This window comes from Neodiprion virginianus, chromosome 6 (genome assembly GCF_021901495.1).
Source record: "Neodiprion virginianus isolate iyNeoVirg1 chromosome 6, iyNeoVirg1.1, whole genome shotgun sequence".
NCBI lineage: Eukaryota > Metazoa > Arthropoda > Insecta > Hymenoptera > Diprionidae > Neodiprion > Neodiprion virginianus.
In genome coordinates this window covers 29,234,518-29,258,419 of record NC_060882.1, presented here as the reverse complement: position 1 = coordinate 29,258,419, position 23,902 = coordinate 29,234,518, and the positions used below count along the sequence as shown (strand labels likewise).

The 23,902-nt window shown below is 41.3% G+C and overlaps 2 protein-coding genes and 3 non-coding genes across 8 annotated transcripts; 1 reads left to right on the top strand and 4 right to left on the bottom strand.

Annotated features, from left to right (window-relative positions):
- Positions 1-13,110: 13,110 nt before the first annotated feature.
- Positions 13,111-14,551, bottom strand: LOC124307169 (3-oxoacyl-[acyl-carrier-protein] reductase FabG-like). Of its 2 annotated transcripts, none has more exons than XM_046768608.1 (4): positions 14,416-14,551; positions 13,909-14,227; positions 13,651-13,852; positions 13,111-13,527 (listed from the first exon to the last, which is right to left on the bottom strand). In XM_046768608.1, the coding sequence occupies exons 2-4, from the start codon at positions 14,223-14,225 to the stop codon at positions 13,285-13,287; spliced, it is 762 nt and encodes a 253-aa protein (XP_046624564.1). In that variant the 5' UTR covers positions 14,226-14,227; positions 14,416-14,551; the 3' UTR covers positions 13,111-13,284. The 2 variants fall into 2 exon arrangements, with proteins under 2 accessions (XP_046624564.1, XP_046624565.1); XM_046768609.1 differs by having other exon boundaries at positions 14,400-14,511.
- A 770-nt stretch (positions 14,552-15,321) lies between these two features.
- Positions 15,322-22,090, bottom strand: LOC124307300 (hepatic leukemia factor). Of its 3 annotated transcripts, none has more exons than XM_046768825.1 (5): positions 21,697-22,090; positions 19,544-19,788; positions 16,867-17,079; positions 16,374-16,561; positions 15,322-16,129 (listed from the first exon to the last, which is right to left on the bottom strand). In XM_046768825.1, the coding sequence occupies exons 2-5, from the start codon at positions 19,653-19,655 to the stop codon at positions 15,908-15,910; spliced, it is 735 nt and encodes a 244-aa protein (XP_046624781.1). In that variant the 5' UTR covers positions 19,656-19,788; positions 21,697-22,090; the 3' UTR covers positions 15,322-15,907. The 3 variants fall into 3 exon arrangements, with proteins under 3 accessions (XP_046624781.1, XP_046624782.1, XP_046624783.1); XM_046768826.1 differs by lacking the exon at positions 21,697-22,090 and adding an exon at positions 20,580-20,636; XM_046768827.1 differs by lacking the exon at positions 21,697-22,090 and having other exon boundaries at positions 19,544-19,791.
- Positions 16,675-16,747, bottom strand: Trnam-cau (transfer RNA methionine (anticodon CAU)). Its single transcript has one exon. It is a non-coding gene; the product is annotated as a tRNA-Met (tRNA).
- On the top strand, positions 17,269-17,341 carry Trnar-ccu (transfer RNA arginine (anticodon CCU)). Its single transcript has one exon. It is a non-coding gene; the product is annotated as a tRNA-Arg (tRNA).
- Positions 19,170-19,240, bottom strand: Trnah-gug (transfer RNA histidin (anticodon GUG)). Its single transcript has one exon. It is a non-coding gene; the product is annotated as a tRNA-His (tRNA).
- Positions 22,091-23,902: the final 1,812 nt, after the last annotated feature.

Below are 23,902 nucleotides of genomic sequence, written 5' to 3'. Positions count from 1 at the left end.
GAGAAGAAGAGAGAGAGAGAGAGAAAGTGAGGGAGAGAGTGACGTGTAAATGAAGCTAAATTTTTGAAAGACGATGAGCGATTGGAAACGAAAGAGGGAGAGAGAGATAATATAATATAACGGCACGAATGTTATACCTAGGCGTTCAAAAAAATACCATCATCGATATTTGCGGCCACCAGTTCCGATTTTCTTGCTAGTATTTCGAATCAAACACGTCGTTCCCCATTTTTGCGTACATCCATCAAGCCCGTTCTCGCAATAGCCGATCAATCCGCCGTAATGATAGATAATACGTGTAATTTTGTTACACCCGTCAAACGAATCTGTTTCTAACGCTCTTGCAGATTTTCTTTGTTTCCCGTTTTGTGTTTCGTGCGCATCATTCATTGCTATATTGTTATAATACACCCACCGAGCTCGTATACCTATACTTTGAATATTTTTACACCGTGCGTTGTTTCTTCGTGTTTCTTGGTTTAACCGCGGACAGGAACGACAGCCGACAATCAAGCCCATGTGATCGACAACGTAGAATTAAGAATGACTAAATCATAACGTGCGGTCGTTTCAGGACAGTTTTATTGCTTTACGCACCTGACACAGCCCTAATTCATCCACTGTGGAAACGGAAACGAAATAGGGAAACACCTATCCGGTGTAGATTCACACCCTGTAAGTAGCCTTTATCACGCGTTTGCGACACCCAGAGTCAACCACAAAAACGTTTGCAATCCACCCGCCCATCTATTCTCTCGATCCCTTTCCTTTTGTTCCGCACACGCGTTTACCCGATCATGCATTATCAACCCGTACAGTATATTAGAAAAAAAAAAACAAACGTCTAATCACACCCACTCGATACTGCACGAACAGAAGAGAAATATTAATTTTACTACTTTTATGATACCAATTTGCAACATATTAAACATCGCAGTTCGTAGCTTGAGCTGGTCGGTTATTCCGCAACGTTCAACGCCGATCATTTCTCTGCGGTCAGCAACCGATTGCTGTATGTATGTATACCTATTGTAAAGAAACAATTACCGCCGTATTAACTAGATTACTAAATTCTACGACTATAGTTTTCTCCCCTTTCGTTACCTACATCTATTACATAATATTATTCGGAACGGTGGCTGGGCCGATTTCACTTGTGCATAGATACGTATAGATATAACACACGGTGCACTTCAACAATAGAATGATTTTTCTCACTATTTTTATTTCCGATTTCTTTTCTTATTTAGCAAAACGAATGTCGCGTAGGGCCCGTTATGGAGGCTGTATCAGAATGACGACGGAAACATTAACCAACTTATTAAATAACTCTGTCCAGGCGAGTAACATATGAAATTGGCGAATGCGCGTGCCATCGCACACGCGTTCAAACACACACACACACACACACACACGCTTATGCAATATACAGTTTAAAAGCGCGCGCAAAAATCATTACCATCATTAATTGTGAACTTTTATTGTATGATTAGTATAATTAGTTGATGTAATTAAATAATTGTTGCTGCTTGTTATTGTTATTCACCATTGCCATTATGATTATCGTTACTGATATTATTATTGTCATCTTTATTATTATTATTGTTGTTATTATTATTATTATTATTATTATTATTATCACTATTACCGATATTATAATTACTAAATTTATTTTCATTCCCTGCCTACTATCATTCATGCATTATTTCTGCATTCGCGTGAACAGTCTGACAAGGAATTGTTACACAGTTTTTTTTATTTTGTCAAAACAAACCGCATCGTTATGGTTGATGAATGCTTGTTGGTTTCAATATACAATGCAGATATAGATTATACTGACATTAACACGTGGACAGACCTCAAGTTGAATCGGTTGTTCAGTTTGAAACGAATCACACAAAAGCTTCTCACTTAGCTTTATAGGCACAAGGAAAATCGTACGAGGTAGATTAAATTAGGAGAAAAAAATGTTGTTCGAGACGTTGTCGACTAACGCAGGCGAGTCGGACGTCTTGACGAGACCTCCAAGAGAATGAACCTGATTGCGATGGTCATTTTAAGTGCATTTTGAAAGAATGTCGCATGTATAATAGCATCTATCCTCAAGGCTTGTATGAGTACGAGACTCTACTGGATGGTTATTCAGTAGGACGTGAGCGTGTTTGATTGACAGCTTATAAATATAATTAGAGACGTAACTGAATAATAAGGGATGGGGTGGTAATGAGAGAATGCGTTTGATAATAGTACCGATGACGTACTGCAGTGTTCGGTTATAACAACGAGAAAATGCTAGAAGACAAACAGAAACAAATAAACACGGAAAAACAACATTCTTACAAGGTAACACAAAATTGATGAATACGCAGACAAATAAAAACAATACCCGTGCGATGGGCATGTATGATTATGCAGATACGTATACATATATTTATCTATGTGGTAAATATTCATGTATGTATGTAACGGACACGCAACATAATAGACGCGCCGACACACGAACGCAAACACAGCAAACACACACACACACACACACACACACACGCATACACAACTGTAATATCATAAAAGTATATTATAATGAAATGATGAAAATATATATATAAATATTATATGAATAAACAAATTATAAATATGAAAAAGTATATAAACAGAATACAGGATAACAATTAGTACGTAACTGTATAAGATATTATTATTATTATGATGTACGGTTGGTTTATAATGTAAAATATATTATAGAAAATGTATTACAGAGCAAATTTTATTTTTATACCCAAATCCATGATGTTTCATCGTGACAAGTTTTCAGGGAGAGAAGCGTTGCTGACGTCTCTTGCACTGCTGATTTCTACTTCAATGGTCGGGGTGTGAATTCGTCATGACGTTGAAAAAGGGTATGTGCTCAACTACTGGGAAATCACAGTCGATCACAAGGTCCTCGAAATTATATTTATGAACTTTTATCATCTGTCGCAAAAGAACTCGCCGTATGGAAGTGCAACTGCTTCATTTTCATATGATCACTGATCGCTTATACCACGATAGGTCGACACAGATTTACGATATGAAGTGATGCTGTGTTAGCTTTACTCTAGCTGTCAGTCAACATCTGTCGATTCCGATTCACGAAAACGAAAACTTCCGCTTACAATTATTACTACGATAAATAGTGTCGATATCAGGATACCAGAGTGTGTGAAAGGTGTGACCTCAAATTCGATTGGTCATGTATGTATACGTTATTCGTTCAGAAAAACACAATCAAAATCGACCTCACACTCAAATCTGAATCAGAAGGGGTTGACTTTCTTTTGTGTTTTTTTGCGATTTTTGACCAGAAACTTTTGGTCTCAGATTCGAATTGTACAACCATTTCCTGACGAATTAAACCCCCCGAAACTCAGAAAACGCAGCGGAAAGAGCCTGAAGCCAACAGCAGAGAAAATACGATGAGAAAAGCAGAAGCTAAATGATGGAGAAAACACAGGTTCTCGTTTTTCGGCCGTAACTTTTCATTCGTTGCTCGCAGCGTATTGGGACTGCGCTTAATCGTTTTTTCTGCCAAAAGTACGTCGGAATAGTGCCAGAAAGAGTTTATTCCAGCACTTTTCAAAATCGCGAAAATTTTTGCCAAAAATGCAAAGGGGTTAGCCTTACTTTTTTTTTGGGCAAAAAACTTTTGGTCTCAGATTCGACTTGAATGACCCTTTTCCGACTAATTGGACCCCCAGGAACTCAGAAAACGCAGCCAAACGAGCGTGGGATCACCAGGAGAGAAGTAACGAAGGAAAAAGCACCTGCTGGAAAATGTCGAAAACACAGGTTCTCGTTTTTCGGCCGTAACTTTTCATTCGTTGCTCGCAGCGTATTGGGACTGCGCTTAATCGTTTTTTCTGCCAAAAGTACGTCGGAATAGTGCCAGAAAGAGTTTATTCCAGCACTTTTCAAAATCGCGAAAATTTTTGCCAAAAATGCAAAGGGGTTAGCCTTACTTTTTTTTTGGGCAAAAAACTTTTGGTCTCAGATTCGACTTGAATGACCCTTTTCCGACTAATTGGACCCCCAGGAACTCAGAAAACGCAGCCAAACGAGCGTGGGATCACCAGGAGAGAAATTACGAAGAAAAAAGCACCTGCTGAAAAATGTCGAAAACACAGGTTCTCGTTTTTCGGCCGTAACTTTTCATTCGTTGCTCGCAGCGTATTGGGACTGCGCTTAATCGTTTTCTCTGCCAAAATTACGTCGGAATAGTGCCAGAAAGAGTTTATTCCAGCACTTTTCAAAATCGCGAAAATTTTCGCCAAAAATGCAAAGGGGTTAGCCTTACTTTTTTTTTGGGCAAAAAACTTTTGGTCTCAGATTCGATTTGAATGACCCTTTTCCGACTAATTGGGCCCCCAGGAACTTAGAAAACGCAGCGAAACGAGCGTTGGATCACCAGGAGAGAAGTAACGAAGGAAAAAGCACCTGCTGGAAAATGTCGAAAACACAGGTTCTCGTTTTTCGGCCGTAACTTTTCATTCGTTGCTCGCAGCGTATTGGGACTGCGCTTAATCGTTTTCTCTGCCAAAATTACGTCGGAATAGTGCCAGAAAGAGTTTATTCCAGCACTTTTCAAAATCGCGAAAATTTTTGCCAAAAATGCAAAGGGGTTAGCCTTACTTTTTTTTTGGGCAAAAAACTTTTGGTCTCAGATTCGACTTGAATGACCCTTTTCCGACTAATTGGACCCCCAGGAACTCAGAAAACGCAGCCAAACGAGCGTGGGATCACCAGGAGAGAAGTAACGAAGGAAAAAGCACCTGCTGGAAAATGTCGAAAACACAGGTTCTCGTTTTTCGGCCGTAACTTTTCATTCGTTGCTCGCAGCGTATTGGGACTGCGCTTAATCGTTTTTTCTGCCAAAAGTACGTCGGAATAGTGCCAGAAAGAGTTTATTCCAGCACTTTTCAAAATCGCGAAAATTTTTGCCAAAAATGCAAAGGGGTTAGCCTTACTTTTTTTTTGGGCAAAAAACTTTTGGTCTCAGATTCGACTTGAATGACCCTTTTCCGACTAATTGGACCCCCAGGAACTCAGAAAACGCAGCCAAACGAGCGTGGGATCACCAGGAGAGAAATTACGAAGAAAAAAGCACCTGCTGAAAAATGTCGAAAACACAGGTTCTCGTTTTTCGGCCGTAACTTTTCATTCGTTGCTCGCAGCGTATTGGGACTGCGCTTAATCGTTTTCTCTGCCAAAATTACGTCGGAATAGTGCCAGAAAGAGTTTATTCCAGCACTTTTCAAAATCGCGAAAATTTTCGCCAAAAATGCAAAGGGGTTAGCCTTACTTTTTTTTTGGGCAAAAAACTTTTGGTCTCAGATTCGATTTGAATGACCCTTTTCCGACTAATTGGGCCCCCAGGAACTTAGAAAACGCAGCGAAACGAGCGTTGGATCACCAGGAGAGAAGTAACGAAGGAAAAAGCACCTGCTGGAAAATGTCGAAAACACAGGTTCTCGTTTTTCGGCCGTAACTTTTCATTCGTTGCTCGCAGCGTATTGGGACTGCGCTTAATCGTTTTCTCTGCCAAAATTACGTCGGAATAGTGCCAGAAAGAGTTTATTCCAGCACTTTTCAAAATCGCGAAAATTTTCGCCAAAAATGCAAAGGGGTTAGCCTTACTTTTTTTTTGGGCAAAAAACTTTTGGTCTCAGATTCGATTTGAATGACCCTTTTCCGACTAATTGGGCCCCCAGGAACTCAGGAAACGCAGCGAAACGAGCGTTGGATCACCAGGAGAGAAGTAACGAAGGAAAAAGCACCTGCTGGAAAATGTCGAAAACACAGGTTCTCGTTTTTCGGCCGTAACTTTTCATTCGTTGCTCGCAGCGTATTGGGACTGCGCTTAATCGTTTTTTCTGCCAAAAGTACGTCGGAATAGTGCCAGAAAGAGTTTATTCCAGCACTTTTCAAAATCGCGAAAATTTTTGCCAAAAATGCAAAGGGGTTAGCCTTACTTTTTTTTTGGGCAAAAAACTTTTGGTCTCAGATTCGACTTGAATGACCCTTTTCCGACTAATTGGACCCCCAGGAACTCAGAAAACGCAGCGAAACGAGCGTGGGATCACCAGGAGAGAAATTACGAAGAAAAAAGCACCTGCTGAAAAATGTCGAAAACACAGGTTCTCGTTTTTCGGCCGTAACTTTTCATTCGTTGCTCGCAGCGTATTGGGACTGCGCTTAATCGTTTTCTCTGCCAAAATTACGTCGGAATAGTGCCAGAAAGAGTTTATTCCAGCACTTTTCAAAATCGCGAAAATTTTCGCCAAAAATGCAAAGGGGTTAGCCTTACTTTTTTTTTGGGCAAAAAACTTTTGGTCTCAGATTCGATTTGAATGACCCTTTTCCGACTAATTGGGCCCCCAGGAACTCAGGAAACGCAGCGAAACGAGCGTTGGATCACCAGGAGAGAAGTAACGAAGGAAAAAGCACCTGCTGGAAAATGTCGAAAACACAGGTTCTCGTTTTTCGGCCGTAACTTTTCATTCGTTGCTCGCAGCGTATTGGGACTGCGCTTAATCGTTTTCTCTGCCAAAATCACGTCGGAATAGTGCCAGAAGGAGTTTATTCCCGCACTTTTCAAAATCGCGAAAATTTTCGCCAAAAATGCAAAGGGGTTAGCCTTACTTTTTTTTTGGGCAAAAAACTTTTGGTCTCAGATTCGATTTGAATGACCCTTTTCCGACTAATTGGGCCCCCAGGAACTCAGGAAACGCAGCGAAACGAGCGTTGGATCACCAGGAGAGAAGTAACGAAGGAAAAAGCACCTGCTGGAAAATGTCGAAAACACAGGTTCTCGTTTTTCGGCCGTAACTTTTCATTCGTTGCTCGCAGCGTATTGGGACTGCGCTTAATCGTTTTCTCTGCCAAAATTACGTCGGAATAGTGCCAGAAAGAGTTTATTCCAGCACTTTTCAAAATCGCGAAAATTTTCGCCAAAAATGCAAAGGGGTTAGCCTTACTTTTTTTTTGGGCAAAAAACTTTTGGTCTCAGATTCGATTTGAATGACCCTTTTCCGACTAATTGGGCCCCCAGGAACTTAGAAAACGCAGCGAAACGAGCGTTGGATCACCAGGAGAGAAGTAACGAAGGAAAAAGCACCTGCTGGAAAATGTCGAAAACACAGGTTCTCGTTTTTCGGCCGTAACTTTTCATTCGTTGCTCGCAGCGTATTGGGACTGCGCTTAATCGTTTTCTCTGCCAAAATCACGTCGGAATAGTGCCAGAAGGAGTTTATTCCCGCACTTTTCAAAATCGCGAAAATTTTCGCCAAAAATGCAAAGGGGTTAGCCTTACTTTTTTTTTGGGCAAAAAACTTTTGGTCTCAGATTCGACTTAAATGACCCTTTTCCGACTAATTGGACCCCCAGGAACTCAGAAAACGCAGCCAAACGAGCGTGGGATCAGCAGGAGAGAAGTAACGAAGGAAAAAGCACCTGCTGGAAAATGTCGAAAACACAGGTTCTCGTTTTTCGGCCGTAACTTTTCATTCGTTGCTCGCAGCGTATTGGGACTGCGCTTAATCGTTTTCTCTGCCAAAATTACGTCGGAATAGTGCCAGAAAGAGTTTATTCCAGCACTTTTCAAAATCGCGAAAATTTTCGCCAAAAATGCAAAGGGGTTAGCCTTACTTTTTTTTTGGGCAAAAAACTTTTGGTCTCAGATTCGATTTGAATGACCCTTTTCCGACTAATTGGGCCCCCAGGAACTTAGAAAACGCAGCGAAACGAGCGTTGGATCACCAGGAGAGAAGTAACGAAGGAAAAAGCACCTGCTGGAAAATGTCGAAAACACAGATTCTCGTTTTTCGGCCGTAACTTTTCATTCGTTGCTCGCAGCGTATTGGGACTGCGCTTAATCGTTTTCTCTGCCAAAATTACGTCGGAATAGTGCCAGAAAGAGTTTATTCCAGCACTTTTCAAAATCGCGAAAATTTTCGCCAAAAATGCAAAGGGGTTAGCCTTACTTTTTTTTTGGGCAAGAAACTTTTGGTCTCAAATTCGATTTGAATGACCCTTTTCCGACTAATTGGGCCCCCAGGAACTCAGGAAACGCAGCGAAACGAGCGTTGGATCACCAGGAGAGAAGTAACGAAGGAATAAGCACCTGCTGGAAAATGTCGAAAACACAGGTTCTCGTTTTTCGGCCGTAACTTTTCATTCGTTGCTCGCTGCGTATTGGGACTGCGCTTAATCGTTTTCTCTGCCAAAATTACGTCGGAATAGTGCCAGAAAGAGTTTATTCCAGCACTTTTCAAAATCGCGAAAATTTTCGCCAAAAATGCAAAGGGGTTAGCCTTACTTTTTTTTTGGGCAAAAAACTTTTGGTCTCAGATTCGACTTAAATGACCCTTTTTCGACTAATTGGACCCCCAGGAACTCAGAAAACGCAGCCAAACGAGCGTGGGATCACCAGGAGAGAAATTACGAAGAAAAGAGCACCTGCTGAAAAATGTCGAAAACACAGGTTCTCGTTTTTCGGCCGTAACTTTTCATTCGTTGCTCGCAGCATATTGGGACTGCGCTTAATCGTTTTCTCTGCCAAAATTACGTCGGAATAGTGCCAGAAAGAGTTTATTCCAGCACTTTTCAAAATCGCGAAAATTTTCGCCAAAAATGCAAAGGGGTTAGCCTTACTTTTTTTTTGGGCAAAAAACTTTTGGTCTCAGATTCGATTTGAATGACCCTTTTCCGACTAATTGGGCCCCCAGGAACTCAGAAAACGCAGCGAAACGAGCGTTGGATCACCAGGAGAGAAGTAACGAAGGAAAAAGCACCTGCTGGAAAATGTCGAAAACACAGGTTCTCGTTTTTCGGCCGTAACTTTTCATTCGTTGCTCGCAGCGTATTGGGACTGCGCTTAATCGTTTTCTCTGCCAAAATTACGTCGGAATAGTGCCAGAAAGAGTCTATTCCAGCACTTTTCAAAATCGCGAAAATTTTCGCCAAAAATGCAAAGGGGTTAGCCTTACTTTTTTTTTGGGCAAAAAACTTTTGGTCTCAGATTCGATTTGAATGACCCTTTTCCGACTAATTGGACCCCCAGGAACTCAGAAAACGCAGCGAAACGAGCGTGGGATCACCAGGAGAGAAATTACGAAGAAAAAAGCACCTGCTGAAAAATGTCGAAAACACAGGTTCTCGTTTTTCGGCCGTAACTTTTCATTCGTTGCTCGCAGCGTATTGGGACTGCGCTTAATCATTTTCTCTGCCAAAATTACGTCGGAATAGTGCCAGAAAGAGTTTATTCCAGCACTTTTCAAAATCGCGAAAATTTTCGCCAAAAATGCAGAGGGGTTAGCCTTACTTTTTTTTTGGGCAAAAAACTTTTGGTCTCAGATTCGACTTAAATGACCCTTTTCCGACTAATTGGACCCCCAGGAACTCAGAAAACGCAGCCAAACGAGCGTGGGATCACCAGGAGAGAAATTACGAAGAAAAAAGCACCTGCTGAAAAATGTCGAAAACACAGGTTCTCGTTTTTCGGCCGTAACTTTTCATTCGTTGCTCGCAGCGTATTGGGACTGCGCTTAATCGTTTTCTCTGCCAAAATTACGTCGGAATAGTGCCAGAAAGAGTTTATTCCAGCACTTTTCAAAATCGCGAAAATTTTCGCCAAAAATGCAAAGGGGTTAGCCTTACTTTTTTTTTGGGCAAAAAACTTTTGGTCTCAGATTCGACTTAAATGACCCTTTTCCGACTAATTGGACCCCCAGGAACTCAGAAAACGCAGCCAAACGAGCGTGGGATCACCAGGAGAGAAATTACGAAGAAAAAAGCACCTGCTGAAAAATGTCGAAAACACAGGTTCTCGTTTTTCGGCCGTAACTTTTCATTCGTTGCTCGCAGCGTATTGGGACTGCGCTTAATCGTTTTCTCTGCCAAAATTACGTCGGAATAGTGCCAGAAAGAGTTTATTCCAGCACTTTTCAAAATCGCGAAAATTTTCGCCAAAAATGCAAAGGGGTTAGCCTTACTTTTTTTTTGGGCAAAAAACTTTTGGTCTCAGATTCGATTTGAATGACCCTTTTCCGACTAATTGGGCCCCCAGGAACTTAGAAAACGCAGCGAAACGAGCGTTGGATCACCAGGAGAGAAGTAACGAAGGAAAAAGCACCTGCTGGAAAATGTCGAAAACACAGGTTCTCGTTTTTCGGCCGTAACTTTTCATTCGTTGCTCGCAGCGTATTGGGACTGCGCTTAATCGTTTTCTCTGCCAAAATTACGTCGGAATAGTGCCAGAAAGAGTTTATTCCAGCACTTTTCAAAATCGCGAAAATTTTCGCCAAAAATGCAAAGGGGTTAGCCTTACTTTTTTTTTGGGCAAAAAACTTTTGGTCTCAGATTCGATTTGAATGACCCTTTTCCGACTAATTGGGCCCCCAGGAACTCAGGAAACGCAGCGAAACGAGCGTTGGATCACCAGGAGAGAAGTAACGAAGGAAAAAGCACCTGCTGGAAAATGTCGAAAACACAGGTTCTCGTTTTTCGGCCGTAACTTTTCATTCGTTGCTCGCAGCGTATTGGGACTGCGCTTAATCGTTTTCTCTGCCAAAATTACGTCGGAATAGTGCCAGAAAGAGTTTATTCCAGCACTTTTCAAAATCGCGAAAATTTTCGCCAAAAATGCAAAGGGGTTAGCCTTACTTTTTTTTTGGGCAAAAAACTTTTGGTCTCAGATTCGATTTGAATGACCCTTTTCCGACTAATTGGACCCCCAGGAACTCAGAAAACGCAGCGAAACGAGCGTGGGATCACCAGGAGAGAAATTACGAAGAAAAAAGCACCTGCTGAAAAATGTCGAAAACACAGGTTCTCGTTTTTCGGCCGTAACTTTTCATTCGTTGCTCGCAGCGTATTGGGACTGCGCTTAATCGTTTTCTCTGCCAAAATTACGTCGGAATAGTGCCAGAAAGAGTTTATTCCAGCACTTTTCAAAATCGCGAAAATTTTCGCCAAAAATGCAAAGGGGTTAGCCTTACTTTTTTTTTGGGCAAAAAACTTTTGGTCTCAGATTCGATTTGAATGACCCTTTTCCGACTAATTGGGCCCCCAGGAACTTAGAAAACGCAGCGAAACGAGCGTTGGATCACCAGGAGAGAAGTAACGAAGGAAAAAGCACCTGCTGGAAAATGTCGAAAACACAGGTTCTCGTTTTTCGGCCGTAACTTTTCATTCGTTGCTCGCAGCGTATTGGGACTGCGCTTAATCGTTTTCTCTGCCAAAATTACGTCGGAATAGTGCCAGAAAGAGTTTATTCCAGCACTTTCCAAAATCGCGAAAATTTTCGCCAAAAATGCAAAGGGGTTAGCCTTACTTTTTTTTTGGGCAAAAAACTTTTGGTCTCAGATTCGATTTGAATGACCCTTTTCCGACTAATTGGGCCCCCAGGAACTCAGGAAACGCAGCGAAACGAGCGTTGGATCACCAGGAGAGAAGTAACGAAGGAAAAAGCACCTGCTGGAAAATGTCGAAAACACAGGTTCTCGTTTTTCGGCCGTAACTTTTCATTCGTTGCTCGCAGCGTATTGGGACTGCGCTTAATCGTTTTCTCTGCCAAAATTACGTCGGAATAGTGCCAGAAAGAGTTTATTCCAGCACTTTTCAAAATCGCGAAAATTTTCGCCAAAAATGCAAAGGGGTTAGCCTTACTTTTTTTTTGGGCAAAAAACTTTTGGTCTCAGATTCGATTTGAATGACCCTTTTCCGACTAATTGGACCCCCAGGAACTCAGAAAACGCAGCGAAACGAGCGTGGGATCACCAGGAGAGAAATTACGAAGAAAAAAGCACCTGCTGAAAAATGTCGAAAACACAGGTTTTCGTTTTTCGGCCGTAACTTTTCATTCGTTGCTCGCAGCGTATTGGGACTGCGCTTAATCGTTTTCTCTGCCAAAATTACGTCGGAATAGTGCCAGAAAGAGTTTATTCCAGCACTTTTCAAAATCGCGAAAATTTTCGCCAAAAATGCAAAGGGGTTAGCCTTACTTTTTTTTTGGGCACAAAACTTTTGGTCTCAGATTCGACTTGAATGACCCTTTTCCGACTAATTGGACCCCCAGGAACTCAGAAAACGCAGCCAAACGAGCGTGGGATCACCAGGAGAGAAATTACGAAGAAAAAAGCACCTGCTGAAAAATGTCGAAAACACAGGTTCTCGTTTTTCGGCCGTAACTTTTCATTCGTTGCTCGCAGCGTATTGGGACTGCGCTTAATCGTTTTCTCTGCCAAAATCACGTCGGAATAGTGCCAAAAGGAGTTTATTCCCGCACTTTTCAAAATCGCGAAAATTTTCGCCAAAAATGCAAAGGGGTTAGCCTTACTTTTTTTTTGGGCAAAAAACTTTTGGTCTCAGATTCGACTTAAATGACCCTTTTCCGACTAATTGGACCCCCAGGAACTCAGAAAACGCAGCGAAAATGGCGTGGAATCAACAGAAGAGAAGTTACGAAGGAAAAACCAGCTGCTGAAAAATGTCGAAAACTCAGGTTCTTGTTTTCCGGCCGTAACTTTTTATACGATGGTCGCAGCGTATTGGGACTGCGCCCAATCGTTTTCTCTGCCAAAATTACGTCGGTAAGTACCAGAAAGAATTGATTCCAGCACTTTTCAAAATCGCGAAAATTTTCGCCAAAAATGCAAAGGGGTTTAATGGTCTTAATGGTTTAATAGTTTATTTTTCATCTTTTCCATAACAATATTGAAAAACATTCTTGCAAAATTAAAAATAAACAGAGCCTTAATTCCAAAACCTTAGCCCAGTTTTATATTACTATCTAAGATCTCGGGATAAAAAATTAGACCGGAGAATAGAACAGAGAAAGACGGCGAAGACGATGTCAGAAAACAAAACGAAAAAGAAAAGAAAAGACAAAAAAGCAGAATAAAGCTAAGAAAGCAGCATTATAGAAAAGTGGGAAACAGGAGGTGGATAAGAGCCTCACTTTAGCCTTACTTCAAAATCTCCAAAATTTCCGCCAAAAATGAAACGGGGTTACTTTTTTGTCATGAATCTTCTCAGGAATTCAGAGTCCATAAGTTAGAATAAATGTCACGACGATCATAAATGCTCTGTTATTCAATTATTAATATAACATCAATACACATAATAGCGTAGCCCTTGTAAAAATAAATTTCCAACAATGTAGACCTTATCAATATGTAATCAATAACGCGTATAGTATACTTTATACAATTAGGGGTGTAATTAGGAGAAAATCTGTTTTCCGTTTGTAGCTCATCGAGGACACATGGCGTGCCTGCCTCCATCGACTGGTAATGAAACGCCAGTGATAAAGCTAGCATCGCTGCTAGCGAGAAATGCTATCGCGCTGGCGACTTCAATCACATCTCCAGGTCTACCGAGAGCATGAGTCGTCTTGCTGCGTTCAAAAAATGCTTTCAGTTGCTCTTCTCCCATCCCACTGCTCTTATGTAGATTTGTGACTACCACTCCAGGGTTAACGCTGTTTACGCGAACCTGAAATAATAAAAAGGAAGTAAATAATGCGTGGAGAAAAGTCGAAGCCGTCCTTTGTCACTATTACCTTTCACCACATTGAACTATGATCATTATAATATATTCAGTTATATTGAAAAGTACCTGTTTATCCGCAAGTTCCAAGGCAACACATCTGGTAAATTGATCGATTGCAGATTTGCTCATACAATATGATAAGACTCCAGCGAACGCTCGGACACCGTTGACACTCGAAACGTTGACAATGTTGCCCTTCGTCTCGATCAAATGTGGTACGGCAAGCATCGTCAGATGATATATCGAGCGAACATTGACGTTGAATAATCTGAAAAAAGTACGTCATAAGACATAGAATTTTTCAATCAGAAAACCAATAGCCACCTATCGAACTGCTCGAGGCTGGTATTTTCAATTGAACCAGATTCCAAGATTCCAGCATTGTTGATGAGGACATCTAGTTTTCCGTAGTGTTTAATCGTGCAATCGAGAATTTTTTTCGTATCAGCCTCATTGGTCAGCTCGCCGGTGATAAGAATGGGTTTCGGCTCAGCGCACTTGTCCGCAACCTTTTTCAAGTTCTCCAAATTTCTTCCTGTAATCGATAAGGACGCTCCGAGCCGAGAAAGGTGGATTGCTGTGGCTGCGCCAATTCCAGAACTGGCACCTGTGATCAAGACGACTTTTCCAGCGAATGACATTTCTAAAATAAGAAAGAAGAATAGGATTCTGTAACATGAAAATAAGATAAACAGTTCTCATAAATAAGCAATATATTCGTCTTTATCTTGACTCGAATGGTAACGTAACAGATGTGCAATTTATACAAGACAAAAGACAGTAGCAGATTTTCTAAAATTAAATGAGGACCGTACCAGAACGTTTACAAACCTATGGTCAGTGTCCTTTGGAGTTGAATAACCGGTATTGCAAGTGGTTTCCAGTTTCACTATGTTTTTGTTGACCCGGCAAGAGCGAACTGCGCAATCGCGAGGCTGCGCAATCGACGGCAATTTTAGAGAAGTACGCATCACGTGACGACTTGCTGTTGCTATCAAGTGTTCGTTTGTTTAGCATTTATTGCGATTCGACCGATTTGTACTTGAGATAGGAGCTTCGTTGTACGAAAACTCATGTCTCAATAATCATATGTTATCTGGAAGTACTAAAAAATACAGCAGGTCGTGAGACCCAAGTAGTCGATTTCATAATATTTATCGACTCAAATTCATTTACAAACATATCCATTTGAATCGACGATATCAAATAATCCGAAGTGTCTTTTGCCATTTTTATCAATCTGATTTTTAATTATCAATGACTCCTATCATCACACACCGTGAGCTTGCACCACCTGAAGTGAATGTTTTGAGGCTATTTGATTAGAATTAGGTTGAGACGGTAACGTAGGTATCTAGAATATAAAGTCACGTCAACTCGTTGTTAGTTACCCGTCGAGGAAATAATACACCTAAAGTCAAGCAGAATTAGTAGTTATCGGAAACAACGAAATGAGGATACAGGTAACTGCTGCAATAGTGGAGTCAATGTTTATTCATTAACAACAGTGACAAATAAAAAGGAATATATACATAGGGAATTATTCTTAAACAAGGGCAGCAGCAGTATGCTATTAAACACACATTAGTCCGTATAATTTGATACTTATATGCTTACTATATTTATTATAGTTATCAATATATATTTCACATTCATCGTATCATCAACGCGTATCAGATGACGTGCTACTCGATATAGGATGGATGTGATTTAAAACCACTTCGGGGTAATATTTTAATACCGCAAAATAATTTACAAACTAAGATCACTGGTGAGAATTGAGAATCATGAGTTAAGTCCAAGCATGAGAATCCCTAACTCAGTCGTTAATCTAAAAAAAATGTAGTATTCAGTACATTTAAACGAAACAGATTGCACGCTGCTCGATATAAGACTTACGGAACTGATTTAAAAGCACTCGGGAGAATAATTTTATACTTAAAAAAAAAACGTACAAACTAATATCACTGGTGAGAATTGAGAACTATGAGTTGAGCTCAAGCGTGAAAATCACTAAAGTCAGTCGCGAATTCTTAAAAAATATAATATTCAGTACATTTGAATAAAAAAATGTCTAACTAAAATCGCTAGTGAGAATTGAGAATTATAAGTCGAGCTTAAAAACGAAAATCACAAAAATCAGTCATTAATTCCTAAAAAGTACAATATTTAGTTATGACTTAAACTTATACTACTAACTTATAAACGAAACTAATCAATCACTACACTGAATCAGTTGAGAATAACTGTTGAAAATATTCCGAGTAATAATCTGTACATACGGTGCATTATATCTAAATGATAGCAGCTTAGAATAGAAAACTTAGGCCCGACAAGGTACCGAGGCGGCCGTCGACCGCGGTTGAGATCTGGGATCCCGATTATTCCCCGTCGTTGTGGCGTCGATAGGGCTGACCTGTGAAATTCCCGAGGTTTGTTGCTTGATCAACACGTGCCGAAGGGACTGCGCCTCCTCCCTCAAGCTCGCAATTTGGACCTTCAGAATTGCGTTTTCATGTTCCAGCATCAAGGCCTTCAGCGCAATCTGCTCGTGGTGATTACATTACACATCATTCACAGGTCATTGAATATACAGGATCAGCTTGCAATGAATATCCTATGTCGTTAAGCGCCGTTAAATTTTTAAATGGCTTGAAAGTATAAATAATAAAACCCTAAAACTCAAATTCCTTCAAGTGTTTTCATTTCCTTTAAAAGCAAATCCTAAAAATAAGTTCGATATTAGACCGTCCAAGCTGCACCCCTTTATAGTTAGTTGGTAAACTCACATGATCCTCGCGGATCTTTCGCGCATCCCTAGACTTCTTTGCGGCTTCGTTATTGCGTTTTCTTCTTTCGTAGTACTTCTCGTCCTTCTGCTCGGTGGGAATCGGCTTTTTGCCGCCACGCAGCCGCTTTTGAAGGGCAGCCGTAGCAGATCCATCGGTGTTCATGAAGTGACGTCCGAGAAGGGCATCTGAACAATATACACATATGTAAGAAATAATTTCACTCTGACAATGAGTCTGAATGTTTGGCATTTTGCAAAATACGGACAGAAAGGAATTAAAAAAAAAATTACTAAAATAATGCCCCGGGTGAGGATCGAACTCACGACCTTAAGATTATGAGACTTACGCGCTGCCTACTGCGCTACCGAGGCGGTAGTTTTACCGTTACCTGTACTATATCAAATCCATAACAATCCAACAACGAGAAAAGAAAAAGAATAGAATGTATAAAGGCAAGTAGGTGACTAGAAAAAACTGGTTCAATCCTAACTGTATGTGACGTCGGGGTTCGGCTGAGCGACATTTCTCGATTGGATAAACGGCGGTACTGCTGTAAGCACAGGTGGCTGTAGGAGACCAGCCGGAAGTGCAAACGTTGCAGTCAGCGGTGACAAGGGAGTTTCTCCAGTTGTTAATCCTCGAGGCCTCTCGGGTTCTCCAAAACCGTACTCACGGCTCGTAAAATGATCAAATCTGGTGAGATCTGAAAATAGTAGCGCCAGCAAGTATTTAAAATTTTTTTTCTTCAACCTACAAGTTATCGTCATTAATTTTCAATTAACATTAAATTCTTGTCAACTTCATGTCGGTTTTTAATTTCTAACGGGATGAAAAATGGATTTTGGAATCTAGCCAGGCAACAAGTAAAGTATTTATATCCGACTTCTCAACAGCCCCTGTGGCCTAATGGATAAGGCATCGGTCTCCTAAACCGGGGATTGTGGGTTCGAGTCCCACCAGGGGTAAAAGATTTCGATATTTTTTTTCCCTCACTTTTTAATGTCACGTGGAGCTCTTGATTCGCCACGATTTACGACGAGCGCGTAATAAGTTCGGTCGGGTTCGTTAATCGCGCGAAACTCTTTCGATGCCGTCGCAATAAGCATTGGCGGCGTGACGTTATACGGTAGACCGGAAGTCGCTCCACGCGAGCTTCGTAACACCGTTTTTTACCGTTTAACTAGTGGGAATTTGTCAGCTGAACCAAGCGCTGTGTTAATAAAAACTTCAGCTTACTTGAATCGGCGCAATAAGCACGATTTAGAACGGGTCGCGCTTATCATTTAGCGTTATAGCCGTGCATCATAGAACGCTTGGATTTTCTGTAGAAAATAAACGACGTCTAGACCACGCAATCGCGTTGGCACGCATGTATCAGATATAGCGTTGAAACACCACGAAATCGGGGCTCCCTGTATTCCGAAGTATAATTTCGGCTAATCGGTTTACGCAAATTACCAGAGAACGAAGACACAAATGAATTCATGCAAGCTGTCTGACGCTTATTTTGTGAAAATGCAATGCAAAGTCAAAATTAAATACGATGCTCCTGGAACAGTAAATTTTCGGCGAGCAGACGACGTCCAAATTCTTATTTTACTCGCACAATAGTCTCGGCTTACAATTAGTTTACACGTCCATCGATCAGAACTTGAAACAAGCTTAACCATAAAATATAACCAACTGTAATTATGACATTTTTAAAAGTGGAATATCCACGCTGTTGCAGTTGCGCGTATGAAACGACGGTAAAACGCGCCAGATGTACAATTCATATCAGCGGCTAAGGCAGACCTAATCAAGCATGCGCAAAGCAGAGGGTGTCGAGATTTTTTATTAGAGTAAGGTATGACTCCAAATTTGAGTGTTTTGAAAAAAAAACCAAAATAAAAACAAAAATATCGGACGGAACCTGGTAATTCCAGACTTACAGCCCAAACGTTGTCAGGTCAACGCAATTGCTTTTATCGTAGATGCTCGTAATTTGACAATACTTATCGATTTCAGTATACTCTACGAACATCATCCACGTCTATAATACAAGTATAAACCGTAATCGATTGTATAGCGTGTAGCTCTCGGTTGTAAGCTGACGGAGTTGCCTATGTCCACAGAATTACAAGTGCAGAATTGGTTGCGGAGTACAAACCTCATCGTACATGTGAATAGATACAATATGTAAACGGCCGGAATAGAGGAGTGGAATGACAAATAATTGCCTGAATACGGCGAAATATAATCGAAGTATCAACAAAGAGTAGGGCAGAAATTTAATTCGTATTTCTTTATAAATGATTTATGACAAAATATGGATTACGCGCTGACGGTGTCACGTCATAGAATTTACATTCAAGATATAGTGGGAGAATAGAGGTCCAAACATAGTTCAGAAATTAAAACGGTCGACTGAAAACCGCGGAGATGAGATTTCTCTTTGATGTATTTTGACAAGACCTTTTCATTCAGGCTGGTATAGACTTTTATACGGTCACATGTTCCAAGTCTTTGTCAAGAATTTTATTAATTGTTTGTGTAAGCTAGGGTGAAGTAGAATATCGACAGGAGTACCCTCGTTTTTCATGCCCGAATTTGCTCGATCAATTAGCTCTCACTGTAAGGTATAATTCAATAATACGTTGAGCAGCCGTCGTAGCGTAAGCCAAAGACAACAAAGTGACTTCGTAAATGATTAACGCGTGCTTCTCTATTATTTGAATATTCTCTCGCTTCATTTACAAGGTCGAAAATTTGACAAAAAATGAACCTCTGCCGTGACAATGTGCTATTTGACATTGCCGTGACCAGGATTCGAACCTGGGTTACTACGGCCACAACGTAGGGTCCTGCCACTAGACGATCACGGCTACCAGAGGAGATGAAATAGATCGTATCTCCGTCAAAGATTGGCATGAAAGGTGCCCGACTTATCAAATCAACCGTAACTTCCCCCAAACGTTGCCATTGTTGCGCCGGTCTGACGGCGCGAGGCTAGAAAAATGGTGGGGCTTTCCGCAGACAACAGACCATGAGATCTTGGGATCAAGCGATGCCTTTCTATACCTGGTTTCAGCGTCCTTGTCATTCGCGATGGTTGAAAGTCATTCGGTCGTTGTCAACGAACGCGACCAGTGGATTTGCTATCGATAAATTCGGTGATTGTCTCCTACCTGCTGGCGGGGCGAGTAGACTGTAGCTTCTGAGCAGATGCAGGGCAGAAAAGGCACTGGAAACGTTGCCATCGTTGCACACTAACCTCGAACTGTGACCGTTCGAACCCATACCTTTTCCGGTTTGTTATTGCCCTCGAAAGATTTTCAAGTAGCGCGTCTGGACGTGATCTCGTTGCTTCAACTAGATGGGAGTAAATCGGCTGTTCATCCGGCTGTTTTTCATCAGAACCTGATGTATATCACTGTTGGAATACAAAGGTGAACTCGTACTACAAGTGAGAAGGGTCATATATGTTATGTTTCCAATATGACCGACCTTGGGTGGGAATGAGCGGGGTTACCAGAAAACGACCTGATGAGAAGTCAGGAAAATGTGATCACGTGGTGGAGACGATGTTATGATGGAAGAAGTGCGAGGAAGCAGCAGAAAGGAAAGGATGGCAGGCGGACAATGAAAATGCATGGAATGAAAATAATGTAAAAGCAACGAACCAAATCTATGACGGTATTTCAATTGAACAATTGGAGTTTGTGAGCGAAGAAGAAACAGCTCATGGTGTTGCAAAGAAGCGAGAAACAGACTGGACAACGCAAAGTTAACTAACTATGAACACTGGAGTATATTCTTGGTTGAATTTGAGAAGCTGATAAATAAGTTGAAAAATTTAGGTGTCACGGTAAGCTTAAAACGAAAAGTTGGACTACATGCTTCGGACGCTACCAGACTCGTTAAGCTATATTGGTGATTTGATCGATGCTATGAAAAAGACAGATCAAACGTGCGAGTTTATTAAAAATAAAATAACAATGTGGGAAATACGAGGAAAAGAAGAAACCAGTCAAAATTGAAGTAAGTCTGGCCCATTTGAAACTGAAAGAATACAAAATGAAACCCGCCTTAGATGTGGCCTAGAGAAAATTCTAGAACAAGCGGATCCAGCGGTGTAGTGAGACATATTTGCCACAACACAACAGCAGCAACAGTATCGTAGCAACAATAACAGAGACCGTGGGGGACAAAATTACGTCTTACGTTTAAAATCAGCGAGGCAGCGGGTCGCAACAACGCAACGAGGAAGACCGACGACGTGATGCGAGTAACGGAAGTCGTGAGAACAACGCGGGCTGATTTTATGCAGAAGTAGGGGCTACGTCGAAAAGTCAAAACAAAAATGTAGAAGCTGCGAAAATGAGCATGTGATGAATAACGATTTATATTTTACTGATTGCGTAAATCTATAAGCATTTACTAACGTCAAAATTGTAGATGGTAGATTATCGAAAGCTGAAAAAATTTATGATATCCAAAATTGTTGTATTGTTGATGGGAAAAAAATTACGTAAAAGATATGGAACGAAATTTACTCAGCTATATGCCGTGGTTATAGACGAAAATAAAATTGTTTCAGTCAATGATACTTTTAAAATTTGTAATACGTGAGGTAATGAATTCCTTGCGACTGCACGTAAAGAAAATGGATTACATAAAATGAGGAGTTTTGTAGGAAATAAAGTATCGTGTAACCATGACAAACGATGAGAAGATGAGACTGTAAGGGAAGTATCATAGAATTTTAGGATATGTTGACTTCAATTATTCAAAAGCTATGTTCAAGAATAAATTAGTCGATGGAATAACAAATGAATTGGAGTTTGAATTTATGCAATGCGGTACACCTATGCAAAATTAGATTCGCAATTTAACTTTTGAAAATAAAAGAACCAGATCCAATGATCTTTTATAAATAGTACACACAGATCTAGATGATTCTCAAAATACAACGTGTTATAATATGGAGAGAAGTACCGATGAATTATTTAAATCGAAATCGTTTATAAAAATTCCAAGTATATTCATCGTCACTTCATATACGAATACTATAAAAAACGTATATTTGATATCATCGAAGTTGATTCAGAGAATAACATTGCAGACATTCTAACCAAATCGCTTGGGAGAACTCAATTTGAGAATTTCAGAACAATGTTAAAACTATCGTAAGTTTGTAGCATGGATTTAAGGATGTGTGTTGGAATACAAAGGTAAACTCATACTACGAGGTCATGCTACGTTTCGATAGCGAACGGACTAGGATAAGCGGGAACGAGTTGTTCGGTCATTTAATAGATAATATAAATGTTAAACCCACATCCATGTCTACTTCAATTTAACAATCACGATTTGGTTATTGTCCTGCGGAATCACTGTCCACGTTCCTGAACCCCGGATTCCCGATGTTCGTGGAGTGACCGCATGTTACCACGTACTAGGTGACTTCTTGATTTTATGAAAAGAGCTGGACCATCGAATAGTTTCGTCCAGCGTTCGCTCTTGAGGTCCTGAACCGAATGCTGGTTGCAGATTTTGAGGAAACGCTTCCTTACAGTCGAAGAACTCACTACTGTTCGATGAATTTTCCTTCTTCAATCTCGCCTGAGCCAAAGAATCTGAGCACCGAACGTCGGGGGACACTTTGGTTCACTTTACCCTGGTTCACCGGACGGGAACTCTTCGGCTCACGTGTGCCGCCCGGGTAGCCGATGGCGGCCAATCGGGTAGCCTTTATCGGTGCTCCGCCCTTCGGCACAGGCGCACCTCGGTCCATCCCCACGAACCGCCTATGGTTTAAATAAATAAATACCTTCGGGCCAACGGTGACTTTCGAACCCTCCAACGCCTTGATGACCCCTGGTTGACCCTGGGCCAGGCGCCTCCCATCCAGTGACATAAAATATGTAACGTAACATGCGGGGTGGTTTTGTGTTACGGCTTGGCACTACCATTTGCTACTGTGGGGTAATCACAAATCGAATTATTGGCTTTTACGCGGTCAAGCAATGTTTGACCACCAACTGACCGCCGCTACTTTGCGAGACGCCCTCTTTGGCCCCGCTCTTCGTGACCGATGACCAATTTGTCACGAATTAACTCACGAGGCTTGTCTTGATAATGTTTCATTCCTGTTCGCCGTTCCTGTACAATGATGTATGGATAAATATTCGGCAATCTCTGAATATTACATGTCGGGGGTGAAACTTTTGGCAATCCTCGAAATGACCACGTTTCGAACACGGTATCCAATCGCGATCCTTGTTCAGAAGTTTTGTCTTCGTGGGGAATGTATTCAGCGTTCACGATTCTGAGGTACAGTTTTATATGATTTAAGTGTCGTGTTTTGGCTGCAACAAAACCTGCACATCTCGAAGAAACAAGTTTTCATCGTGTAAATTTTCCTAAAATTCTCAAGGTTCGAACTCACGTGCAAAAATGATTGCATCGTTCTCCGTCTTCTTCTGAATCCGAAGAGCCACGATTTTACAGATCTCTGGACCCGTGATGGTTGAAAATTTTCCCCAAAGTCAGAAAAACTAGCAAGCAAAGTTGAAAAAATTGAAAATAAAACCTTCTTTCCGGATAGGATCTCCCCTCGAGTAAAGAGTGCGATATCGTCCATTTCACCTGGCACACTTCGAACGATTTGAAGGGCCGGATTGAGCACGTGGCGGTACTGCGGTGCTCGCGTGTATTTGGTTATATCATCATCAGAGTCATTACACCCCGATGAGCCCAGGGTATGTCTACAGCAGCTAGGGGGTAAAAGGGACGAGCATGTTTTGCACCTGCGGGAAGGCCCATCATCCTCCACAGTTCTGGGATCGCACAGCTGTTGCTCAGCCTTGCGCGCCCCTGCTTGTATTTCCTTCTCTTTTTTTTCAGACAATCACCTGTACCTTACGCGACGTGGCGCGTTCTGTCACTCAGGTGTATAAATAAACACCGTAAGAATCGCAGGTTCGAATCCAAAAAAATCACTGAAATTCCCGCGCCAAAAATCGATTTCGTTATCCGAAGACGCTCCCCTATACGACGGTATCCGCAATATTCAACTCCGCGAAGGAATAACGGCATGCATAAACAACGAGAGGAATTAGACGCATCAACACCACTCGTCAACAGAAGTTTTGCAAAGCGTTATGAAAAATTGATGGAACAGTTTATATCCATGCAGGTCGGACAGGAGGTGAGCAATTTACCGCGGTCAGCAGCGTTCAGAAGTTTAATAGCATCCAGCTCGCGATCTACGGAAGAACTTTGACGCTGCTGTCCACAATTCATGATGTACGCCGTTACACGGATGTGAGTGTATAAGAGCTGCATCGTTTAAATGTCACGTGCTCGTGATCTCACGGGAGTATAGCAATTATTGCCCAGGTATGCGTTCGCCTCCGGAAAGGATGTGCGAGGCTCGCACTCCCTCGCATTCGAACGCTGCCCTAAAGAGAAACAATTATGGAACAGATAATTGCTATTAATAACCCCGGGAACTCGAGGTGCCCCCAATGTCGACAGGTAGT